Source organism: Mustela erminea, chromosome 5 (genome assembly GCF_009829155.1).
Source record: "Mustela erminea isolate mMusErm1 chromosome 5, mMusErm1.Pri, whole genome shotgun sequence".
Classification (NCBI taxonomy): Eukaryota; Metazoa; Chordata; class Mammalia; order Carnivora; family Mustelidae; genus Mustela; species Mustela erminea.
Genome location: NC_045618.1, coordinates 127,177,408 through 127,204,390, shown reverse-complemented (window position 1 = coordinate 127,204,390; position 26,983 = coordinate 127,177,408). Strand labels below are relative to the sequence as shown.

At 36.3% G+C, this 26,983-nt stretch overlaps 1 protein-coding gene across 13 annotated transcripts in view; it reads right to left on the bottom strand.

Annotated features, from left to right (window-relative positions):
• The window catches only part of CEP128 (centrosomal protein 128), a 408,542-nt gene that overhangs the window by 32,896 nt on the left and 348,663 nt on the right, over positions 1–26,983 (bottom strand). For all 13 annotated transcript variants that reach the window (XR_004286107.1, XM_032344800.1, XM_032344799.1 and 10 more), the window contains one exon: positions 20,248–20,271. Coding sequence is in view for 12 of the 13 variants with exons in the window: in XM_032344800.1 (XP_032200691.1) it covers positions 20,248–20,271 (24 nt within the window). In the remaining variant the exon portion in view is untranslated. The remainder of the gene's footprint in view (positions 1–20,247; positions 20,272–26,983) is intronic.

The following is a 26,983-nucleotide window of genomic DNA, read 5'->3' as shown; positions in this document are numbered from 1 at the left end:
AAAACTCCAGATATTTACCATTTTGTGTTTTTAGAACAGATACTTCCAAAAGCAGGCAAAGAATCGCTATTCATTTTTTTCCCACTTTTTAACTGGCATGCGCATGTGTGCGTGTGTGTATACACATACATATTGATCTAAATACTGCTAATCAGCTTCCAGTTCTATTATCATGAATGTTACTCCATACTTTTGCTTTTGTCTGAAAATCTTCTGTGCAATCATGACTTTGCACATGAAGTACATCCGTCTGAATGTTCTCCACACACTGCTTAAACTAGTTCACAGATTCTCCTTCTACAAGACTTGGCTTGGTCGCTACCTTCTCTAAGATGGCAGTTAAAAGCATGGGCTCTTGAGCTGGTCTGCCTGACCTGAAATCCTGCTTTAGTTACCTGCTAGCTTTATGTATCTAGGGAAGTTCTCAGATCCCTCTTCCCTGGGACTCAGTATCTTCATTTATAAAAGGAATGATAGTAATACTCATAGTGTAGAATTATTGTAAGGACCAAATATCTTGGCGGATGTAAAGTACTTAGAGCATTCCTAACAGTGTGCTTGTCTCTTTAAGTAGGCAGCAAATGCCTTAAAGGCAGGACTGTATTTTTCCCTATATTTCTAGTACTAAGTACTTAGCATCACACACAATAGATCTTAGTTTTATGGGAAGAAAAAAAAAAAACCCTCAACACAAAGATCCATAAAAGCACAATTAGAACTCAGAAGTGTCGTGGAATGAAAATACACTACAGGTTATTTTTAAAGGTAGAATTTAAAAAGCAACTGTTTTTGAGGCATAGAGAATGTTTCCAGACAGACTCAAAAGTAAAGAAATAACAACAAAAAACAGAACCGGAAAAAAATGAGGGACTGTAAAGTTGAGTTAAAAGGAATAGACAAGAGTTAGAGACAGAATGATGAGGAATAAGATCCCCTTGTGGACCTAAGAAGCTGAAGCAGGAAGCCTGTGATGCGGAGAACACCCTCTTCCTGTGGATGAACCGGCAGGGGCTTAGCCACACAGGCCATGACAGGGACACTGACACAGATAACAGAGAAATGCTAATCATTTCCCTTAATATTGCAAAGCCCTCGTCCCAGGGCCTCCAGACATGCTAATACAGGCAATCACAGTTGTCCCTCCTGTATTTAACATGGAACAGAGGATCCTGACATGGAACACTGATAAGGAATGATAATTGTTCTGGTTGAGGTAAGGTCCAGGCTAATTTACTTAAAAGCACCTTGGTGAGGTGAATATAATTAATCCTCTCTGTTCTCAAAATAAAGGGTTATTTTCTTTTTAAGAGATGTCTTGTGTTCTCAAAGAGAATGACAAAACAAATTAATCATTTTCCATTACTCCACACACAGCACTTGGATTTTGAAAGAGCATGTGAACAGTTAATCCCCTATATGGATGAGTTTCTGGTGACAGGCAGATCAGATCTAAATAGAAATCAGGCAAGGTATTTTATTTTTATCATGGTGGCTTTGAGACTTAATTCAAAAATAACTAAGACCAACCCTGCCTATACTTTTAAAGTTTGCTTTCATAATTAATCCTTTTTTGAACACTTAGAAACACTCTTTTGGATCTTGTATAAAGCATTCCCCTGGCCGACTGCTGCCAAAGCAGACAGAAGCAGAGCCTATCTAGAATATTTTAAAACCACTGAAAATTCAACTGAACTATCTCTTAAGGAATCCCAACTGGCAGGCCATACTTAGTTGAAAGTAGCAATAATTTGACATTAGAGCCAATACATTTTGGCAGATAGCTTACCTAAATAACTAATGTTGAAGGTGAGCTTTAAATAATTGAGATGCTCTGTTAAGCTATGTCTTGAATGGTAAACAGAGGGTAAGAGGGCCCTGATGGACTATATGTGAACAAAAGTATATATTTTTAACTAAAGCCAGTCTGTTTCTAAATTTTCTGCCATTGGCTGAGAAAGATGGACTACGAAAGCCAGTGGGCATAAATCAGCTGACGATATGATTTGGTGAGCGAATTCATCTGACATTTGCCACAACCAATTGTTTTCCTGAAACTTAAATTGCTAGAAAGTTTTTTTTTTTTTCCCTTTTTCCAAATGAAAGCCATGCATTCATTTAACTGGACAACAATGAAGCTTTGTGGCCTTGTGGTTAGTATGAAAAGGAGTTGGTCCTGCCAAAACAATTTGAAATTTTGAACTGAGACTCCCTCCCCCCACTTCATTTTAATATCCTTAACTAAAAGGAACAAGTTCTGCAGCTTCTACTGGATACATTTTAAAAAACTAAAAATCAGAAGTGGCCAAAACCACATGACTTTGGACATTTAAAGGATGTTATGAAAACTCTAGAGGACGTGCAAGACTCTGGGAATTACACAGGAATTCGCAGCATTTACTATACAGAAACTGGGTGAAACATCAGTCAGTCTTCCCTTTATGCAACAAGAATTATTAAGCACTTCCTATGTGCAGATCAAACTATAAAACAAACATCACTACATCAGACTTCATTCTGCTAAAGCTGCCCAGATTGAGGTCAATCATATTCTTTTGGTTCCTGAATGAAAGTAAGTTATCAGGGCAATAGAGAGAAATATATGTATTTGATTGCACTGTAATGTTTCATTAACTGACTTTTTTTTTTACCATTAAACTGGGAAATTTTAGGTATAGTGATTAAACTTCAGTATTCTTTGGATCTCTGTTGTTAATACATAACAGCTACTCGATAAATACTTATTGAAGTTGGTACTATAGTTGATTCTCAGCCATCCGGTAACTACACACATGCAATGATAGTTTTAAAATACGCTAATGTAAAAGATAATTTATATTCAATTTGGGAATGATCTCATATGCTCTTGAGTGAAAATGGGTGTGACAGGAGTTCTGGGATATACTCTAAAAGAAATAGTAAAGTTGCAACAATAAACCATATTATGTGAGACAAGTACTCAACTTTTTCTTTGAGGATTCTTGCTCTATCTACATTTTCGTGGGATATACTAGGACAGGATACCCTTGAGAAGTACCAGTCAGAAAGGCCAAATCTGAAATACTTTATATTGTTTTATACTGCCATTACTTTGGTTGGAGGCCAAATCATCAACTTTGGTTGGAGGCCAAAGGGAGACCTTTGTTCTATATTTCTAAAAAGGTGCAGCCACAGATACTTATCACAAAATCATGCGGAACACTATTTTAAATATAAATATGTTCTCTCTCGCTCAAGCTTAGAGGGAATCCACTGATTTAAAGGAACTTTCTGGAGATGCAAACAGGATACCTATTGATAATGAATCAAATGGATCAAATTTACCATAATATCATTTAAATTCAGCTGCAATTTGCACACTGTGGGAACCACAGAAGATTCATTTGTAACAAAAACAAACAAACAAACAAAAATAAGGGACTACAAAATGGCACTTTACTCCCAGATCCTGGAATACAACAACGTACTTCTGCTTAATCTTCAGTGTATTAGAAAACTTAGTCAAGTCATTGCCATTTACTCTGGTCCAATGGGTAAAGTTTAAAAAAAAAATCTTTTGGTTATATGATAAATAATTTAGAGAACGACAGTAAAGAAAACTTTATTAGAAATTTTAGTAAGAATTTAAGTATATTATATATTTTCTAGTTTTAAGGTATGAATGCAACTGACTTCTGATGAACTATCATTCATAAGTCTGGAAAATACCCATCTTATAAGTATTGATTTCATATTTCAAATACATATATTTTTTAAAGAATTTATTTATTTATTTATTTGATAGACAGAGATCACAAGTAGGCAGAGAGGCAGGCAGAGAGGAGAGGAGGAAGCAGGCTCCCTGCTGAGCAGAGAGCCCGATTTGGGGCTCGATCCCAGGACCCTGGGATCATGACCTGAGCTGAAGGCAGAGGCTTTAACCCACTGAGCCATCCAGGTACCCTTTCAAAGATATTTCTAATGAGTCTAAGTTTACCATTACTTCTGGCTCATTATTCTTGCATTTGCATCTTCAAAACACGATACTTCTAAAAATACAATAGCTCTTAACTGTCTTAAATCGATGAAGCTGTCTTTTCACTATGTAATTGTAAATTTTTCATTTTTTAGATTTATAAGCATCAATTAGTATGGTAAGTCCATCAGAAGTTTTCTTTTTTGTATCATCTTCTCCTTCTAATCGCATTTTTATATAACTTGCTTTCAACATTTGCTCACTTATGAACCATATAAAGTAAATTTTGGTGAACAAACATAAGTTGAAAGAGTAATGAATATATTCTTTCAGCAAAATGGGGTGGTTCAAGTTCTTACTGCAAAATACTGCATAATAAAGTCCTTCTTGTTGAATAACTAACTAGATGAGACTATCCTATTTCCTTTTTGCCCTTAGAAATATATTGCTCATTCATCGATTCTTCAGTTTGCAAAATTCATCTAGTATATTATCATTTGAAGACTCATAATCTGACTTTTTGCTTATATAATCAATTTCACCATCTTCATTAGTTTCTAGAGTGCTGCTGTCTGTCTCTTTATATTCATCTTCTGATTCATCTAATAACTGTGAAATGTCTTCCTCTGTCAGTTTCCTTCTCTTTGTCATTATGCGAGAAAATGAGAAATTCTGAATTCTCAACCTCCATTCAATAAAAGTAATAATAATAATGAAAAACACTACAAAGCTTCTTCTTGAAAAGCAATAGAACACTTAGGAGGTACTTCTCCATGACACTGCTACGCGTCTTGGGTAGCTGTATTCCTAGAATAGCTTTTCAAGGATGTTTGTATAGCAAACAGAGATAGTGTCTCTCTCTGGTACAAAGGTTGCGTGAGATTTCTTGTAGCTCTCTTTATAAGACTGGGGGCTGCATAACCTCAGGGTTCCTCAGTTATAACACAAATTCACTTCATGTGCAACAACCACCTAGACCCATGCCCATTGCCCCTATGGGACTTGAGAAGCAAAGGAAAGATGCAAACATATATGTAAGTCATGGGGCCTGCTGTGCCATGAGTAATAAAGTCTTTTGTCTTGTGTCCTCTTATAGTATCCATCAAATATGGTAACATAAATATGGTAACATGGTAAAGTGTAGACAGGGTAAAATCTTTTCATTTCTTGATAGACTTTGGACAACACAGTTAGAAAACTGAAACATTATATATTAGTAAGGATTTAGTTCTACTTATTGCGAATCCTGTATGATTCCCCTATTCCTCCACTTTCATACTATTTTAGTTTTTCCTAGCATAGTTGGGAATAACTGATGAATAACAATAAAATAATTCCTAGGATGCTGAAACAGGAAAACATTTCAAGAAAATAAGCTCACCCAGATCCATTATGTATCTTAGATTTACAACATGGTACAACAGACCCATGTGGTATCTGCAGGACAGAATCCGTTTTTTCTCTGTTAAAAGTGAGGAAAATTTCTCTTTATTCTTTGGAAGATATTTTAAAAAAAGTAACAGTAAAAACAATGACAAAAAATCAATCCTTACCAAAAGGAATGGAAAGACAAGACTGGGTCCAATTGTTATAGTGAAGGTTAAATCACCATTTTAAAGCTCTCTACTTTTTATCATCACCTCTCAGAATACCCTTTATCCATTTAGTGCCAAATTTCTCCTCCTTTAGTCTTCCTAAACTGCTCTGGAGACGGGGAGGTGGGTACTGATAGGAAGTCTCATGAAGCATGTGTATAGTGTTGCTTTGTGAGAAGGCTTGCTTCCCACTCAGTTCGGCACATGGAGCAGATGTTAAATGGAAAAGTGGCTTAAAGGTAATGAGTATGATGCTACCAAGGGGACTGACACAAAGGTATTATGAGGAGAAAGAAGAAGAAATGAGGAAGGCAGGTAACCGATATAACCTTAGTTGCTATGACAAAAGCAACTTGATTAAACAGCCATTTTCTCCAACATACTGAGGTACAAAACAACTTACTTGTTTTGTAACCGTTTGCAGAGTTTCCAAAAGTATTGTTTTTGTAAACTGCTTGGTTTGTTAAAATTTGTTAAAATCAGAGAGTAAGTCATTTGGCAAATTCACGAATAGATAAATTTGCCCTTGAAGTTAGGTCTGGCAAATATACATTTTAGTAAGATGCTTGAAAAATTAAGTAAGACAGTGTCTGAGAAAGAATCTTACAACTGTTTTGGTAGATTAGAAAGAAGAAATACTAGAGACAGAATACATAATACTAACAGTCAAAAAGGCATGAAATTAATTCAGTAGAAATGAATAGGACTAAATCCAATAGACACAAAGGCAGAGTAGCACTGGGCCCTAGACAATGTACCATAAGGTATATTCTTAAAGGGGATGCTGACGATGGCCAAAATCAGTGATTCTCAACCATAATGCACATTAGAATCATCTGGGTGGGGCTTTTAAAAAGAGGGTCTTACTGCAGGTCAACCAAATCTGGGGGCTGAACTAAAGTTATTAGGATTATTAGTAGATTTGTAAATCTGTATGTCTCAGAGCCAACATCTGAAACAAGCAAATTAAATTTTGGAAGTAAACTTCATATAACACAGTGTCTAGACACATAACCTGTACGGTGAAACTCAGATCAAAATTCAAATGTCCTGATTAAAGAGCTCAACCTTTCTAATCCATATACTGCTTCTTTGACTGGTAAAGGTAACGCACACCTAAGGGAGGAGTATTTTTAAAAATAAAAAAATAAAAAAAAATCAGAAAAATCCATTATCTCATTTGCTCTTCTCTGCAAAACTCTGAGATAAGCAGGATAAGCACTGTGCTCATTTTATAGAAAAGAGAAAAATTAAGCTCAGAGAAGTTCAGGGAGTTGCCATTGTCAAAGAACCAGGGTTCACAACTAGATCTTCTAACTCTCAGTCCACCAAATCCTAATGAGAAATTTGGAGGTCACTTACCTTTTGTCTTTCCCTCTCACTCAACTGCAAACAAATACACTCTTCTCGAAGACTAAATGGATGTCTAATGAGGAGCTTTGAGGTATTAGAGAGCAAAACAAGTTCTGAGTTAGAAATGACAGAGAAATACAAATGATGAAGACAGGAAGTTCTCTGAAAAAAAACGTAAAGGGAGTCCTTCAGGGACTCTAGATCTTTTGTCGGTGAGTCTATACTTAATGTGCTGTAGAGAATCTGGTGAAAGTCTGATGACAATGAAACAGAACGTCAAGGATGTGTTTCACTGGCCTTTATTATGGATAGGTAGAGAGGGAGATGATAGTGAAAAACACTGAAAAAGCTCCATAAAACCATTTATGAAACACCCGTTATGCAAAATAATTAGGAACAGAGCCTGAAGAGAATAATGAGGGAAGGGCTATTTTGATGGTTTGGCCTTTTAGTGTTTGATGTTCAAATATAATGTAATTGGGGGCAATGATAGGTTGAAATCATTCACTAATGTTCAATAATTAACATAAGACCACTTTGGATATTTATATTAATAGTGCTAATAGTGACAATTTATGCTCTCTCTAGCCTTTCATCTGAGATCAAAGTTTATTAAAAGTCCTAAACAAACTTTATAAACACTTGCGTAAGTAGAATTAGAGTTGGTATGCAGATGCCTAAAGTAAAACAGATCAACGGAGGCATTTAGTATCACTGAGCAAGTCCAAGACAAGACTAATAATATACCAACTCTTCCTACAAAAGTCAAAAAGCAGAAAATTAGTTCAACGTTGCTTTATAAAACTTCATTGACCAATACGTTGAGGGCATATTCTGACAACCCTTCCTATGGTCCATGAATGTCAGTGTCCTATTTATAAGTCCACTTCTGGCCCCGCTCAAGGTAAATATAGGATCTGGCTGCTGATTTCCTCTCTCTTCACTTTGCACATTCACCAGACCCTTGTCAAGTGTTCCTTACTCATGTCTTCGTTGCTCTTACCAGTCACAAGAGGAGTATGTGGAATGGAAAGAACACTGTGTCACTAATCAGAACACTTGAATTCTAGCCCTAGTTTTGCCACACGTGGCAATGCATTAACTCCTTTGGCCTCCACACTTCTTATCTGTAGGGTGAAGGGTTTTGAAAAGGATCTCTAAGACCCCTTCCAGTTGCTATGTTATTTAAAATATGCGACTCATGGCAGCAGGGTCCTAATCTTCTATATACCCTGAGGGATGTAACAATGATAGAAATTCAACAAGTACCTACTATAGACTATTATATGATTAAATTAAGTGCACTGATAGCAATTATTGGTAAGTCAGAAATTCTGAAGACCAGAATTTTTAATTCCTTCCAGACCAGACCAGAGCCTATTAGGGAGGGGAATGTTCAGATATCACCCAGCCCAGCCCAATCATTAAAAAAAATAAGAAAACTGAAATTTAGAGAGCTTAAACAACTTGCCCAGGATCGTGTGCCTGGCCAAGAAGAGTGATATGGTCAGAACCTAGCTTTTCTGACTCTGAACCAGATACCATTTTTACCTTATCATCATCACTTAAACTAGGCATGTAATAATTTTCAGCTGAAACTTGTAATTGGTTAAAACTAGATGCACAAAATGAAAATCTCCCAAACAGCTTTCTATTTAAAGGCCACTTCAAAAATGTAATACCTACTACTCCCACCAACCATATTATTAAGGGTACAATACCAACATTTGTTTTATAGTTAAGATAAAGTTAAAAAAGTTAAAGTGGTAGTTAAAAAAGACTGCATACACTGTTACTCTGAGATTTCACCCATATATGTTCTCTTAGGGTAAACAGAAAGCATTTCTTCTATGTATTATATTTTTCAGAAAGACCCTTCCATTGTGTTTTGGAATATACACTCATATGATCTCCACAATATAAAGCAAGAGCTTCTTACGGAGAGAATGCCCTCTTACTGATAGCATTTAGAGCAGGGCTGTGAAACACATTGTCTAGCAAAGCAGTTAGGCGGGCGGTGTGTCTACTTATCAGCATCAAATATGAAGCTGTCAGTCTGACCTCCAAACACTGAGCAATTCGATAATATTAAATTCATCTGCCGGTGAAGCTGTATTCATTATGTAATTTCTCGGTGACACTTTCCCTATGTGACCGTGTTTATGAGAAATTTGACAGGGCTGTAAGAAACCATTTTTGCAGGCTGAAGGAAGTCTTACATTTTTAAACTGGTCATCACCTTCTGCCATAAGGAAGCAACTCTGAACACACAGCCTATTTGTCTGAGTAGTATTTTCTTCACTTGACCTTAAATACAGTCATGTTTTAGAACTTTAACCCTTTGAAGAAGACCCCATTATTGGAAAACATACATACTTTAATACTGACGAATGCAGAAAACAGGCTCTGTATTTTGGGACAAGGTGGCGAAAGGAGAATGTCTAGATTGTTTCCACCAAGATCCCTCATGAGAGATTCATGAGGATATTTCCGTTTGCCCTCAATGTGAATATACAGAAGGTAGACTAACATTAGAGCAGTGGGAAACTTGGCAGAACGGGCTAGGACAGGGTTTGTGCAAAAACTTTTTCCGGTTTCAGTTTGAATGGGTTCCCAGGAAGTGTCAAGTTCGAACAAATCCAAAATTTTACAATGTAGCTCAGCCAAAACTGCTGAGATTCACCTGATTCTGGGTCAAAACTGTACAGAGCACACTGCGTTTTATTTGGTGTCAAGCCAATTTGACTGAACCTTTCAGGCAACTTCAATGAGAGGCTCATAGCCTTGGCAAAACCAAAAATGAACCTAGCTTGATCTTTGGTTTTGAAACAGCAAGTTCTGGTTTTATAAAGAGATAAAGGCAAGTTTTCCTTAGTTTTAAGACTCTTACAAATACTCAGAAGAACCACTGCAAATAATTAACAGTGATTTGGCCAGATTTACATTCTCAAGTCAGTTATTTCCTGAGCTTAACCAGGACACTTCAGTGACTACGTTAACTCTATTGGCACCATATACTCCTAAGTGCCGTAAAGCAGAATCTGCTGCTCTAACAAGGAGTAATGATCCTTCCTCAACAACTTATGCGTCTGAAGAGTGGATCACATGCGTAGTAAGATGAAGCATGACTAGTGCTGGCTCCAGAGTGGGAAGGAGAGAATTAAAAATAAAAACTCCAGCAGCAATTGTCTACTGTAATGGCAGACACGTGAGGGAAGAGTATATAGTGTTACTTGGTGATTTCCACAGAGACTCACTGGCATTCTCCTGAACTCCTGGACACTGAGGTCTTGAAGATCTACCGGTGGGCACAGTTATTTTCAAATCTGTTACCACTAGTATTAGCTGAATGAAACATTTAGAGGTATGCCAAAGGCTCCAAGAGCTTGTTGTTGTTGCTGTTGTTTTAAATAAAAGCCATATTTCTAAGAATTTCAGTGTTTTGTAATTTTTCTCAATATACATACATTTATGTATATATTTCTCCATATTGTTACAGGTTAGGACTTATCTTGTATGTTATACTATCTCTATGAGTACACATTGAAAACAACAATGTTTCAAACAATTGTTTCAGGTCACTTGGATTTGAGAAGATGATTAAATATTGATGAATTATAGCTATATGATTATATATTTGTTCCAAGTCAATGATTTTCAAAATTTGGGGTAGATATTCCCCTAAGATAATTTTTTAAACTATATATCTCCCTTTCCTTTCACCCTCCCCCCACACATTTTAAGATTTTTAAACATTTCGTCAGAGATTTAGGTAGTTGCAAAGGATGAAATTTCTGGACTGTTGTAAATACTGACATTTTCAGATAAAACTCTTGTATTACTCATATAAACTTACCCAGCAAACTTTAAGTACTTCAGTCATTTGTTATTACCATTTGTCCTCTGACAAAATAACTAAATAAGATCCTCCTTAAAAGACAGAAGTTTTATATTGTTCCTTTGTCCTTTGAATTTATTTCCCATCTATTTCCCCAACAGACTTTTGTCCTAATATAAAAAAATATTTATTCTTGGAAGTCTTTTTATTGGTTATCTTACCATACTTCATCTTCTCTGTAAAAAAAATGTATATATACAGAGAGAAAAACTGATTTTTAAAATGCCCATGACCATAATGTTTCAAGTGTTATATATTTTTATAGATTGAATTGTCATTACAATATTAGGTCTACTAAAATTTTTTTTAAAGATTTTATTTATTATTTGACAGAAATCACAAGTAGGCAGAGGCAGGCAGAGAGGCGGTGGGGGGCAGGCTCCCTGATGAGCAGAGAGCCCGATGTGGGGCTCAATCCCAGGACCCTGAGATCAAAGGCAGAAGCTTAACCCACTGAGCCACCCAGGCACCCCAGGTCTACTAAATTTTTTGAGAAAAATTATTAAATGTAAACTGTATAAAGATGCCAAAACTTCTAAAAATATATCCCTTAATGGGATGGATTTTTGTCTCCTGTACTTAACTGGCTCATGCATCCATGGGTAAGTACTAGCTTTTGTTTGAGTGAGACAGTGTTCCATTTAATTTCTAGTTCTATTTTTTTTTTTGTTTCTATAGATTTAATCACTGAGAAATCTTGTTCACATAAAAAAGTACATGACAATGAAAGTAGTTTGGTTATAACAATGTCACTCAGTTTCTTGAATGCCTTCCTAGTTTTATGGCAAAGATTACATAGTAATCTGTCATCAAAAATTAATTTTAATGATCTATCAGCTCGATTAGGTCCTCTTTCAATTTTGTTGAAAGCAAAAAATTAGAAACCACTTGACTTGCCAAAGGACTGTAATGAAGTTATTAAAGCACTCACTTTCTGTTTTGGAAGGTATATGAAAGAGGTTTTATTTCCCAAGACTTGTCTAATGACTACAACAGTTCTTCCTTCACTTAGAGGCATTTCAGTAAGTTCTACATATGCAAAAAGTATTGAGAAAAGTTAAAATCTTATTAATGTTAATGCCATTCTATCAGTATAAATTTTTAATCCTTTTATTTTATATTAGCATCAAATAGATTTTCACTAAAACCTTAGACCTGCGGATTGGCAAAGTTAGTCCTTATTGTCAAACCAATCAGCTAAATCAGGCTTACTTTCTGGCAGGAAAAAATAAGTCTGACTTCATGTGCCCCGTGACAATGGCCTTTTGAATTATAATCCTAAAACAGATAAAAAAAAATAAGGCATGGAGCCCAGGCCAAAGTTTGTCACCTGGATGGAGTAAGACACTTTCGATGATTTCTTTCCAAGACTCAGTTTTGTTTTCCGGAGCTATATGTTCCCTGATCATAGTAGGGTGGTAAAAAGAGGTGAGGTCATCAAATAAAATTGTCATCCTCCCCCCCCATCACCAATCCATAATATATGTTGATTTCAGAATGCCCCCTTCCGAATACTTCATCTAGCTAATAAAACTCTTTGTCTTATCAATCATATATGTATGACTAACAGGGACAAGGAGGCTTACATTAGTGACTTGATTAAAGAGGATATGAAAACATCAAAATCAAAAGTGCCCCTCGTTTGGCAACCCGAAGTGTCTGGAGGAATCTGCCATCATGTAATCCAGGATGGGTGGAAGGTAGGCCTCTCTCTCATTAAGTGGGAGGAGGTTGAATAGGAAAAGTAAGATGGCCTCATCACTCAAAGGCACTTCAAGGACTCTGCTGGAAGTGCCTGTAGAGGCTGAGGATATACAGATCAGTTCTCTTAAAGCTATTTGTGTCTGAAGACCTTTGGAAAATCTTTGCATATTCCTAGGGGGTGTACTACTCCAGTCTGAAGACTCTAACTCACCAGCTATCTTTGAACATTACCCCCAGGGATAGCATTAATCATTTCACCATAAAATTAGGGGGAAAAAAAGAAGTTCTGCTACCATGTTCCCATTCCTTCTGTTTTTTTGGAAGAGCATGTCACAAAAAGATACATAAAATATATATACAGGCATTTTGAAGAAAATGACAATTCTTCATGGTTTTAATTAGCATTTCCCTGTTTACTAATGAACCTGAATATGTGCACATATTTTTTTCAACTAAAGTGCTTGCTCATGTCTTTTACCCTCTTTTCTTTCTTTCTTTTGGAGGGGGGAATTTGGGTTGTTTATCTTTTTCTAATTGATTGTTGGCAGTAAGATCTGCATACAAACTGATTTGGATACAAAGCGCTACTTAGCTATATATTTTGCCACCAATATATCCTAGGTGTGCTTTTCTTTATACCCTTTTTATGTTGTCTTTTGACTTACAGAGGCTCTCAACTTTAAAGTGGTCACATCACCTACATCCTTTTGGATCTATGTTTTCAGTGTCTTTTTTCTCCCAGAAATCCTTCAAAATCCTAAGATCATGAGGATATTTAACTACACTTTGTTTTCAAGTTTTATGGTTTGCCATTCACCTTGAGGAAATTGTAACGAGATCCATCTTTAACAAATCCATCTTTGCATCTGATAGGGGTTCAATTTTATTTTTTTGTTTTTAAATACTGCCTATTGAAAAGTCCCTCCTTATTCCCTCAATAGGTGATGCCAGTTGTATCAGAGACATCAAGTTTCCATGCACAAGTATTACTGTTTTGGGGTAGTCTATTTGATTACATTGGCCTATTTTTATATTCTTGTGCCAGGACTACACTATCTTAATTTTCACAGCTTTAATAAGGTTTGATACATAGTCCGAAAACCACCCCCAACTTGTTCATCTTCAGAAGTGTCTTGACTATTCTTGAGGGTCCTCTCTATGAAGAACTTGTATTTTTATTGCTGTTTGGTAGATCCCCCCACCGCCCATGTGTTTTGTATTTTTTTGTTACTTTTGTACTGGTATACTTTACATTTTCTCTGTACTTGTTGCTGGAGTTAGAAGGAAAATGGACTTCTGCAAACTGGCTTTTGTAGACTAAATTTACTAAACTCCTTTTCTTAACTATGAATTCCTAGGGCTTTCTATATTAACACTATTTAGAAAATAACATTAGTTTCACTGCTCTGGCCAGGACCGCATGCACAGTATCTAACAGAAGCTGTGGAATGGGGCATCTTTTCCTTGTTCCTGGCCTCAAAGGAGGACTTTCAAAATGCTAAGGTAATGTTTGCTATTGGGTTTTTTCACATGACTTAGTAAGTCAATTCCCTTCTATTCTTAGTTTGCTAAAAGGTTTTTGATGATGATAATGATATCATGGGAATAAATGCTTCTTATTCATCTACTGAGATGACCTTATTAAATTTATTTCTCCTTAATCTGTCACATGGTAAATTACATTGATTGATTTTCTAATATTAAACCAACTCTGAATTCCTGGAATAAACGCAGCTTGTTCATGATGAATTATCCTTTTAATACATTCCTGGATTTATTTTGCTAATATTTTGTGTATAATATTTTTGCATCCATGTTAATGCATGAAAAGTCCCTTAATTTCCCTTATTTATACTTTCTATGCTTGGTTTTGTCTCGAAGGTTATGCCAACTCATAATGAGTTTGGCGTGTTCCCTCCTCTTCTAGTTTCTGTAAGAGTTTTTATAAAATTAAAATCATCTGTTCCCGTAACATTTGGTAGAAGTTATCTATAAAATTTATTTGGGCTTGGTGGCCCTTTCTGGAGAAAACTGTAATTGACTAAAAATTGTTGATGAAACTTTTTGTGATTTTAAAAAATTTACTCACAGTATGTTATTTCTTCTTAGTTCTGGAAAATTATATTTTTCTAGGAATTTAGCTATTTCTCCTAATTTCCAAATGTATAATTACAAAATTATTCACAATACCCTGTACGTGGTTATATTCTAAAATAGCTACAGTGCTATCTACTTTTTCATTCTTCTGTGATTCATTTGTATCTTCTTTTTTTTTTCATCAGCCATGCTGGATATTGATTTTTATTCTTTTTAAACAACCAGATTTACTTTATTGGCCCTGTATGCTGCATGCTTGTTTTCTATTCATTATATTCTTTTTTCTATTTTTTCCTTTCTTTTGTTCTTAAGGTGTTTATACCATGCTTTTAATTTCTTATGTTGTGTGATAAGTTCATTATTTTTTATCTTTCTTTTCTAATGTAAGCATGTAAGCCAGTAAGTTTCCCATAAACACTATTTTTGCTGTATCATTCACATTTTATAACACAGTGTTGTTGTTATTCAATTCTATTTATTTCATGATTTCTACTATAATTTATTTTCTAAACTTGAGTTGTTTAGACGTTTACTTTGAAACTTCCAAAAGCCTATGGCTTATCTGTTCTCTTTTTGAATCCCAGAGTTATAATCATGTCACTGAATTCTGGCCCATGGAAATGGACAGAAATAATATGTGCAAATTCTAGTTTCTACTAAAGGAAAGTTAAGTGTTCTCCCTTCTCGTTACAATGCAAATATAAGGACTGGAGTTGGTACAGGCATCTTGGATCAGGAACAGGAAGCAGTATTTTGAGGACAGTGGAGCGAAAAGACAGAAGGCAGCCTGGGTTTCTGACACTGTAACTGCCACAGACACCATATATTTGGATTGTTACACAAGAGAGAAATTAATTTCTATCTTACTTAACCCACTGTTACTTTTGGATTTCTTTGTCAGGCCTAACTCTAATATGAAGGTATGCAAATATCATGGTATTAATGGAAATCAAACTAAAGACAGATTTGAGAGTTGACATGAATTTATATCTCCAAGCTGAACTGTCTTACGTTCCTTTTAAACTTCCTCAAATGACTCTTACTGTTCTGTTTCTATCTCTGCTTTACCCTTGACCTCCCACTTCCTAAGTTCACTAGTTCCCATCTCTAAACAAGGGCATCCATTTACCTCTGCCTTTTTGGTACCAAGTGCCCAACCCCTGATTTTTCAACCACATTTCTAAAGTTGGATTATTTCCAACATGCACTTCCCCATTCCTACATGCAGTCTTTCACCATTTTACTCTACCCCTGCACGGAACTACAGCATTTGGATTCCTACACACCACATTTACCAGCAAAAGCCCTGATTAAAAACCACTAATAGGGGGTTCCTGGGTTGCTCAGTGGGTTAGGCCTCTGCCTTTGGCTCGGGTTGTGGTCTCGGGGGTCCTGGGATCAAGCCCCAAACAGGGCTCTCTCCTCAGCGGGGAGCCTGCTTCCCCCTCTCCTTCTGCCTGCCTCTCTGCCTACTTGTGATCTTTCCCTCAGTCAAATAAATAAATAAAAGTCTTTTTTTAATTTTTTTAATTTTTTTTTAAAGATTTTATTTATTTATTTGATAGATAGAGATCACAAGTAGGCTGAGAGGCAGGCAGTGAGAGAGAGGAGGAAGCAGGCTCCCCGCTGAGCAGACAGCCCAATGTGGGGCTCGATCCCAGGACCTTGGGATCATGACCGGAGCCGAAGGCAGAGGCTTTAACCCACTGAGCCACCTCTGCCTCTGCCCTCCACTCTGTCTGCCTGTGCTTGCTCTCACTCGCTCTCTCTCTCTCTCTGACAAATAAATAAATAAAATCTTTAAATAAATAAATAAATAAATAAATAAATAAATAAATAAATAAATAGAAGTCTTAAAGTAAAACCAAAACCAAAAAACCATTAAAGACCCCCTATTGGCTCTAAGGCAGGACTACCACTCTAAACCTCTGAGTTGTAGGTAACTGATAGCAATGCAAATGATTTTTGTCCATAGACATGCAAATAAATGTTGTCCAAGGGAGGTTCAATTGATTTCCTTCCACCACCTTAGAAGAAGCCAGTTTTACATCTATTTTAAATTCACTTCAGTGCTCTAGTACCTACCTATGTGGTTCTTTGCTCCTTTAAGTCAACTTTAACATCTTCCTAATTCTCTCATTAATGAGTTAAATAAACTCATTGTCATGACTTCACTTCATATTTGTGTAAGAGTCATGATTTCATAGTTTTACTTTTTTGGAAAAATATTCTTTTAACAACCCCTTTTTGTTCCTTATTATCTTCAAAGTTCGATCATAGCCCCAACATGGGATGTCTTCTCTGGCTCTTTCCGCTGACACTATTGATGCTTCGCATTTCAGAGATGAATCTAATCTCCATCATGTCCCCCAAACTACAAGATCCATGGTTGTCCTAGCACCTAGACCATGATGATGTCTTATTTTACAATTTTTTTTCTTTATAAGAGTTCCTATAAAATGCATTGTGTTTCATTCATGTGGTGTAGACAGTGTGTTTTTATCTTACATCATTAGTTTATTTACATGGAAGTAGCTTTTCTCCTCAATTAAAGTACAGTTTCCTTGAGAAAACTAATCAGTTCTTCCTTCCTCTTCCTCTTCAGTGTCAACAGAGTGCCTTATATAGTAGCCAATAAGTATCCACTGCTATGTCTCATCCATAGCCCATCAACTGGGGCTATCAATCTAGATTTTTTCAGATAATCACTTATATTTATTTGGAGAATCAACAAGCCATATTTTGGCAGAAAGCTTGTGCCTTCCTAAAAATTTCACATTAAACTTAAATGAAAATCGTAACCGCTTTCGTGAAACATCAAGTAAAGTGCAATACTAATCAGAAAGGCTAGGGAAAAAAAATAAATTGATGTGCTTCTGGGGAATTTTTTCCCTTTAACTATTGAACTGGTTCTTCGTATACCTATATTCATAAAAACAGTCTATGTGAGGGTCATATATGGACAGTTTGACCTTCGTTCTTTCCTTCTACAAATGTTTATGGATTGTCCAATATATAGCAGGAATTTTTGACAGGCTCTGGGATGCATTTACACCCCAAATTAAAATGTAATTTCTAATCCAAGAAGCTCACCTGCTAGTGAAGGAGAGAGAAACGTTGAGGAAGAGGGGGATATATGGACACATGATAATGACCTAAGCATTTGCATCACTAGTGACAGGCCATATCAAGGTGCTCATTATGATGAAAAGACCATCTTATTTTCATGTATTGTAACTACTGAACCTTTCAAATCTCCTAATGAAACAATGAAATTTCAAACTTTTGCAGACTTTTATCACCATAACATATACCCTACATTCAACACTTTCTACATTAATACCAACCCAACCAAATGTAGACCACACCACTTCCTACAGTTTAAGTGCTGAGTTAGTGAGAGAATAATAAATGATCCTGAGATTACTTTCAGCATATTTGATTTTATGAACTATAAAACACTTTACCAGTTGAATAGTCTACCAAGTGTATTAAATCTGCTGCTTATAATGCCATATGAAGTCAAAGAACTTCATAATATTTGAGCATTAACATTATTACTAAGCATTTTCATTTTTATGGTTTTACTTATGATAATTATTTCAAATTAAAACCATCTTGAGAAAACCGCCACTGTAAAAAGCCTCATCCATTTAATCAATTTTATTTTTCTCATGATGACTTTTTATTTTTACCTTTATTCCTAAAGGAACCCTTAGAATAAGGCATTACTTAAGATCATACTCCATAGTACTTTTAGTAAAGAGATAAGATAAACACAAAAGACTAACAAATACTAATAAGAGTTATAGGATTTTGGTTGTTGTTTGTATAATTTTCAGTTTTGTATGGTATATTGGCATAATTAAAACCAAGTAAGAAATAATAAACAATCATATAATGATAACCTAACATTTGTCTGGCCTTAAATATTTTCACATATATTCTGTCTCTTAATTCTCACAACAACCCGACAAAGTTTAATTACTATTATTATTATCATTTTTACAGATGAGGGAAACAAGTAACTTGCTGAATGTTGTGTAAGTGGCATTTTGCATGTTGAACCTAAGTCCTCAGACTCAAAATTTCTGTTTTTGTTCATACTCTTAAAAAGCGCATTTAATTCACAAGCCAAATCCTGTTGGCAAGACACTTCCTAAGAGTAAGTGAAATATATGTGGAAGAACACTAAACATTTTATCCACCTACAATGTCATCATACTGAAACTGAGAAGGTCAGTGTAATTTCCAAATGGCCCAGTTAAATCTAAGGAATAGATTATTTACCCACGAGGGTCTGGACACCGTCAGTCAAAATCACTTGCTTACATAGGACTAAAATGAGCTCCATTAGCATCTTTCCATTTCTCACACTCACAAAATAAATATTTTATTCTTTATTTGCCACATTGTTTAAAGGTTTCTTTTTTTTTTTCCTGTTCATTAAAACATATAAAGAAAAAATAAAAATCACCACTAGACCCAAGCCACTCTTAATATTTTGTGTGCTTGTTTTCTGAAAGTCTTTTTTAACACAAAATATTCAATATTTGCATCATACTCTCCATATGCTTGTGTATTCTACCCCCCCTCCCCCTGTATAACAGCACAGCAATATTTACTTTTGAAAAAAATGACTTTTTAGGACTAAATAATCTTTTGTCGTAAGGTGGTATCATAAATTATTTTACCATTCTTCCAATTCACATGGTTTTTACTCCAAAAAGGTTTATTTATAAAAGGAACATAACATTTTATAAAATTTGAAAAAATAGAGAAAGGAACGAAATCACAGTCCTCTCATCTAACAAGTCATTTTTATGAGTTTTTCTCAGTCTCTTCTATTCTTTATTCATACGTCTATCATTACCTTGTTATCACTGAAGTACACATGACTTTATTTGTCTTTTCAGCTTGTTTCCTATTATAAGCCTTTTCCGTAACAGCAGTGGTATGCTGGGCGGAAAAGTCCACACCTTGATCCAATCATTCAGTACTATATTGTCCAACAATTAAGTTGTCCCCCCTTCTCCCTAAAATCATTTAAAATAAATCATTTTACCATAAAATACTGCAAACACGTAGTCTTTACATTCACTCACCTTAAAAAATTCATTCCCTAATGCTAGATTCCTACAAGCAAGATTATTGAGAAAAAGGCTGATCAGCTTTTAACATTATTTGAGTATTCGTGAAAACCATGTACAAAAATATTAAGGTTGAATATCTGTACTTCGAAGTATAAACAGTTTCCCAATCTCAGCTTCTGATCAACCAGTCCTTTTAGTGATTGGGCAATAAAGATACAAGCATATAGGATACTGAGTATACTTAAGCTATTTATGCTTTAAGCTATTTATACTTAAGCTAATTATGCTTTCCATGGATTAGTACATCTTGGTATCCTCAGTCTTGAGAGAGCAGTGACTAGTGAAATAGGCACATTTTTGTTTTTCTCTTTTTTCACTTTAAAAAAATCTGTATCCACATACTTTTCAGGTATAGTTTAGCTTATCCTCCCTTTGAATTCTAGCTGTAGTTTTAGAAATGGCTTCTCGAACTGCTTCTTTCGGGGAGTGCTCTGAAATCCACCTCAGGACAAGCAGTAACTCTGACAGAAGGAGAAAGAAAACGCCTCAACTTACCATTTCTAATGCATTTACACGGTCCTGCAAAAAAAGCATAATGCACAATTATAAAAACAAAGCTATTAAAATCATTTCAATTTACTTATTTTTCAGATTTTCAACTTATTCTCTATTAGTAATAATGTTTTGAAAATCTCAAAAAATGAAAACTCCTACTCAGGATGATTTCTACAATAGAAAGAGTCAGGGGAGAATCACTGTACTTCTGGGGTGCCTGGGTGGCTCAGTGGGTTAGGGCCTCTGCCTTCAGCTCAGGTCATGATACCAGGGTCCTGGGATCAAGCCCCACTTCGGGCTCTCTGCTCTGCAGGGGGCCTGCTTCTCTTCCTCTCTCTCTGCCTGCCTCTTTGCCTACTTGTGATCTCTCTGTCAAATAAATAAATAAAATATTAAAAAAAAAACTTTAAAAAAAAGAATCACTGTACTTCTCATCTCAGTTGTGTTTGGTTTAACGACAGATATCAGAAACTCATAAAGTGACTAAATGGAATAAACATTACCACTTTTGCACTGGTAAAATGATTTATCTCCGTAAGGATTTATAAGTATTACACACATTCATTTGAATATATGAACAATTAGATGATTAGTAGTAATATAAAAAAGGACTTTAGCATAATACCAGTGCTCGGTTAGGTACACAGTACAAAGTGTGACTTGGAAAGTAAAGTTCAGACATAAGAATAACTTCAGCAATTAAGATTAAGAAGTAATTTGTTAACTGAAACAAGGCAGGAAATATAAACAAGAAAGATGTCACATGCAGTCAGTCTTGAATTCAGATGGGCCCTCTCTACCTACAATACCTGTGAAGGTTCTACAGAAAAATCTGTTTTCTTTTTTTCAAGATTTTATTTATTTATTTGACAGAGAGAGACACCATGAGAAAGGGAACACAGGCAGGGGGAGTAGGAGAGGGAAAAGAAGGCTTCCTGCTGAGCAGGGAGCCCAATGCAGGAATGATCGCAGGATTCCAGGATCATGACCTGAGCCAAAGGCAGATGCTTCATAACTGAGCCACCCAGGCGCCCCAGAAAATCTAGGTCTTAAAAAGGGTCATTGACATCAATATTGCTACAAAGCTAAATGATTAGGTAAATGGTTGCATTCTCAAAGCAACAATTATATTCTCAACTTTTTTCAGAGCTGACAGCTACATAGAGGAAATCTTTGTCAATGAAAAGAGGCTGAATTTGAGAGAGGAGAGTCTGAAGATTTAACGAAATAGAAAGCCATCTTTTGGGGGAAGATCAAGGCCACTCTTCCTTCTTTTCTCTCATTGGAAGCAATGGGAGATGTGTGACACCTGGATTTCCTTTTTGTTTAATCAAATTAATTTTGCCCAAGACGTAAGGGGGAAGTGGTAAAGAGAGCCACTCAGCTCAGATCTCTCAGTGGTCCTACAGGGACTGAAGTGGACACAGGACACTTAGAAGCAGCGAGAACTTGGTGCTCACAGCCACACTCCTAGCCTTACCTAACACGTACAGGCCTTTCCTTTGAGGATTTCCACAAAGAGTTGAACATTCCTACCCTTTAAACATTTGGCTATGTGGGTACAAGTGAAATGAATATATTATGCAAAATCAGCCCAAAGCAGACTGTTCTTGGCAATATAATCTGTTTAATTGCATTTTGTTGGCATACTTGAGAGAACTTCACCCTCGCCCCCATAATTTTCATGAAATAACTGCCGTTTGGTTGGTGACTTGTGTACTGTCACTTTTGAATGCTTCATAATAAATGCATATAATAATGCCTCAAGGGGGCTTTGATCTGTTGTTACCAGGCATCTTATTCACAGTCCATCTGGGACAAAACCATTCAGCAATGCTTTATCATCCTTTGCAGATTGAACAGAAGAACCTCATTAGATATCTTACGGAGACAGAAACAGCCTTTGGGCAGTATCACATTTATATGAACCATCTTGGAAGCCTCAAAATATTTACAGCCACTGTTTGGGCCTTAAGTTTTCCTTATACCATGTATTTATGGGCTCTTATTATTTAGGATTAGCACATTTTAAAGGCAAACATACAACTAGTTTTAAAAAGCACACATAAAGCTAGTTGGAAATCAGAGTTTTCATAAGAGGTCAAAATAGTAGAATTTAGGGGCACCTGGGTGGCTCAGTGAGTTAAAGCCTCTGCTTTCAGTTTAGGTCATGATCCCAGGGTCCTGGGATTGAGCCCTGCGAAGGCTCTCTGCTCAGCAGGGAGCCTGCTTTCCTTCCTCTCTCTCTGCCCGCCTCTCTGCCTACTTGTGATCTCTGTCTGTCAAATAAATTTAAAAAAAAAATAAAAAAAATAGTAGAATTTAAATTTTGTCTGTCTTAATTCAGATCTCTGTGTTTGGCAAAGATAAACTGATATAATTTATGTATTAGTGTCTTCATTTTACTTGAATATTTGTTACAAGATTTTTAAAAGAAATACACACTGTCATGGACTGCGTGTTCTTATTCTCATAAAATTCATGGATTGAAACCCTAATCCCCAATGCAATGGCATTTAGAGATGGGACATTTGGGAGGTAGTTAGGTCATGAGGACAGAGTCCCCATGATGGGATCAGTGTCCTTATAAGAAGAGACAGAATGCTTCTCTTTCTGCTCTCTGTCATGGAAGGCAATAACAGGAAAAGGTGGTCATCCACAAGCCAGGAAGCCAGGAAGAAAGCCCTCGCAAGGACCGAATCTGCCAGCCCCTCGATCTTGGACTCCTCCTCCTTCACAACTGTGAGAAATGTTTGTTGTTTAAGTCCCCCAGTCTGTGGTAAATTGTCGTAGCGGTTCAAGCTGGCCAAGACATGTGCCCAGTCTTTAAGACTATGAACACAAACGGTCCAAGAAAACTCCATTTTGTTAAAACATAAAGATGAAGAAATGATTTACTTCAGTGCAATTTACTTACATCTTTTCTTTTTTTTTTTTTTTTAAAGATTTTATTTATTCATTTGACAGAGAGAGATCACAAGTAGGCAGAGAGGCAGGCAGAGAGAGAGGAAGGAAAGCAGGCTCCCCGCTGAGCAGGGAGCCTGATGCAGGGCTCGATCCCAGGACCCTGAAATCATGACCTGAGCCAAAGGCAGAGGCTTAACCCACTGAGCCACCCAGGCACCCCTACTTATGTCTCTTCATCTATAACCTACTTCATTCCAAATTGGTACTGAGTTTTCTACAAAAAAAATGTAATATGTTACCAAAATGAGAAAATTGGGGCAATAGACAATTCGGTTCATTAATCTGAATTTCAATAATTTCATTTGCCAATCAACAGCAGCTAATCGAATACCAGCCATCACTGCCAATTAGTGAGGTTTGTCTAAACTGTACAGTTGTTTGGTCTTAATTGTAGGCTATCAATAAAAGAAACTACTCCTAGTCTTTATGGACTTACTGACTTGCTTTTAAAAATTAAGAAATGCTTTGAAAATGGAAATGGATGACTTGTTTTATGGCAGATATAATTATAATTCTATATATAAAAGAATTAAGCTACTGCAAATATTTTTTCTCAAACAAAATACATCCACACTTCCTTTCTGGTTCTTCTTATTAAAACAGAGGTAACTTAAGCCAATGCTGTGGCATTGATACAGCCCACAAAACAAACGTCAGTGTATGTCCTAGAATGAACATCTAAGTACAGCACATTAAATTCTGTTCTTTTTCACCTCTTCTACTCTAACCAGAAGTACACAGTTTTTTGTTGTTTAATCTCCAATTTTCATTTTATACATCAGTCATTCTTATTTTGTAGTCAGGGACTTTGAGAGTCTGATGAAACTTGATCTTCTCCCCAGGAAAATGTACCTTATCCACAACATACACATAACTCTGCATACACTTAGAGGAGAATTGTAGACTCTCAGAGGTCTTCACATCATTTGACCCCCAACAAAAACACTTGAAATAAGATGTAAGAGCATTATACAAATAAATTATTTTATTAAGCTGAATCTACTGATTTCTCCTATATGAAGTATTTCTGGATAAATGACCAATAGCAAAGAAAGAATTGGGAGCGGAAGGTTAAAACAATAATCAAAGGAAAAATGTCTTCAATGTTTTGAAGAAGAAAGTTCTTGGGGGGGGGAACCATTTTTTGGTGACTATTCTTTCATTCTACCTAAAGAGGGGAACAATCTAAGACACACCTAAAATGGCAAAAATTATTTAAAGTTTACTCTAAAAATTATCCATGTAGTCACTGCATAGCCATTGAGTTCCAATGTAAAGTGCTATCTACTTTTCATAATGTGAGCATTACATACAATTTCTGAGTGTCAATAATACTGCTAGACAACACACTGTAATTCATTCTGGGCCTGGCAGAGCAAGAAGGGAGAGGTATATTTTGGAAGAAGTCTACAGCGTATGTACTATAGAAAGATGTATTATAACTTTCTATGATCACGTTAGCAATCTGCTTTGAGCTGTATATAGGCCTTTTCTACCTGGTTGTACATTGGAATTTATGACTGAACCGAGACAAATTCATTAGCATCACTAGAGATGGGCAAATATTTGTAGGCTAAGGTAGGAAATGAGTGCTATATGGATCACTGGCATCTGAATCCCTGATTATTAACAGTTTGACTTAGCCACGCCAATCAATAAAACATATTGATTCATCCATCCCATCTAAGAGATGAATTAGAGGCCTTGTAGTTCTAAATAATCAGAGTTTTGCCTCTGGTCAAGCGTAGTTGAACTGGCCTACAGACTTTAGCGCAATAATGCAGCATTTTCCAGGAATGCTTTACATATATCCATTGACATATGAAAATGCACAATACTGGAAGAATATAACCGAAGTCTCTCACTCTTCTAAGTCTAAGGATCTTTAGGAGTATAGAATAATTCTGAAAGCTTCTCTGGAACTGAAAGACCACGACGGACCAATAATTTTCAAAAACAAAGACCCACAATGGGGACTCCTTCCACTACTGTTCCAAAAGCGAAAGGCCTCTCTTCTGAAAGAAAAATCCCCTTGGTTTCATCCAGACATACCACTGTGTGGCATTTTTCTGTTCAGTGTTAACACTGCTTAACCAATATTCACACTTTACTACTTCTATATAAATGACATAAAACAAAATACAAATATGTGCATTTTTTTCTCTATGAATTTCCACATGACAATCTGTCACATTTAATACACTGTCCACCATCTTTTAATAACTAAAAGAGCTCAAAATAATTCCAAATATATTCTTTTCCAAAATTCAAGATATTAAAATGAAAGAAAAGGAAATGGCCTTTATTAGTCATCGCCAAAAAATGAGTGTTTCACATAGTGATTTAAAATAAAACAAAGAGCTAAAAACTGCAAACAACCTTAATGTTGCAACACCAAAAAAGTTTTAAAATATAGCCTCAGTTGACTTTGAATACATCACATGAGTCAATGATCTATATGTAAAACTGTACGTTGTCGATTTTAAGTGAAACAAAATTACTCTCAAGACAAACTTCAGAACCAGTGGCATGTAGCAGCCCACAGTGGTTTCCCAACCAACCAGAGTTTGCTTTACCCGTCACTGGATTCCTATACTCTGTCCTTGTTCATTCATTTCACTAGCTGCTTAAGTGTCCTTTTCTAATAAGCTACTCCAGGATCCAAAATAACAGCATAGAAATACTGAAAAGAAAACCGCAGCAAGGCATCAAGATTTTGTCTAGAACGTTGTTAATAACAAAACTGAATGGGAAGAAATCGGAGAGGGAGATAAGCCATGCGAGACTCTGGACTCAGGGAAACAAACTGAGGGTTACAGAACATAGGGGGGTGGGGAGATGGGGTGACCGGGAGATGGGGGTGACCAGATGATGGGTATTAAGGAGGGCAAGTGTTGGGATGAGCACTGGGTGTTATATGCAACTGATGAACTGTTGAACACTACAACAAAAACTTATGATATACTACATGCCGGCTAACTGAACATAAAAAAAAAAAAAAAAAAAAAACCAACAAAGTCATCAATATCCCTCCCTGCCCCTACCACTTCCCAACCTCACCACTGCCCAACACTTTGACTTATCAAAAAAAGCCAGTTTAAAGGAATGTATCATTTCCTAGCCTAGGGGGAATACCCAGTAACACTCATATTACCTGCTTTTCACTCCGGGTGTGGCAAATACCTGATAGAATCAGAAGCAGGATTTAAGAAGGGAATCAAGATATGTGCTCCACATTTCTGATCTGTTCTTTTATCCACTACCACTGTCATGATCAGACTTCAGACAGCCCGCTGTTCTTCTGCAGGGTTCCTCAGCAACACTGGCAGGTGGCATTTTGGGTTTGCAGTCTTCTTATGAGGCGATCACCATCCTGTCTACTCTGATAATGCTTGTGTCACTATTTGACCTTGTTCAGAGAAGTTTGAGATTGTACTTGTCCCAAATTGGGAAAGGGATGTGTGCATGTGTTTGTTGGGGTGGGGGTGGGGCAGGGAAGATGAAGAGAAAGATAGGGAAATGGGGCTCCATTGCTTTGTTCCAATGGATTTCACACTGGAAAATGCAGCCCGAGAGGAGAAGTTGGGTTTTGCTTGAAATTCCTACAAATGCTTCCAGTCAAATGCACAAAATTAAAATCAAAGAAGTCTCACATCTACCCTTTACGTTTCAGATCATGGAAGAAAGCAATGAGGTGTCTTTTTTTTTTTCCTTTAAAATGAAGAATCACATTAGGATTCTTCGTTAATGCACAAACGTAATGTGGTGC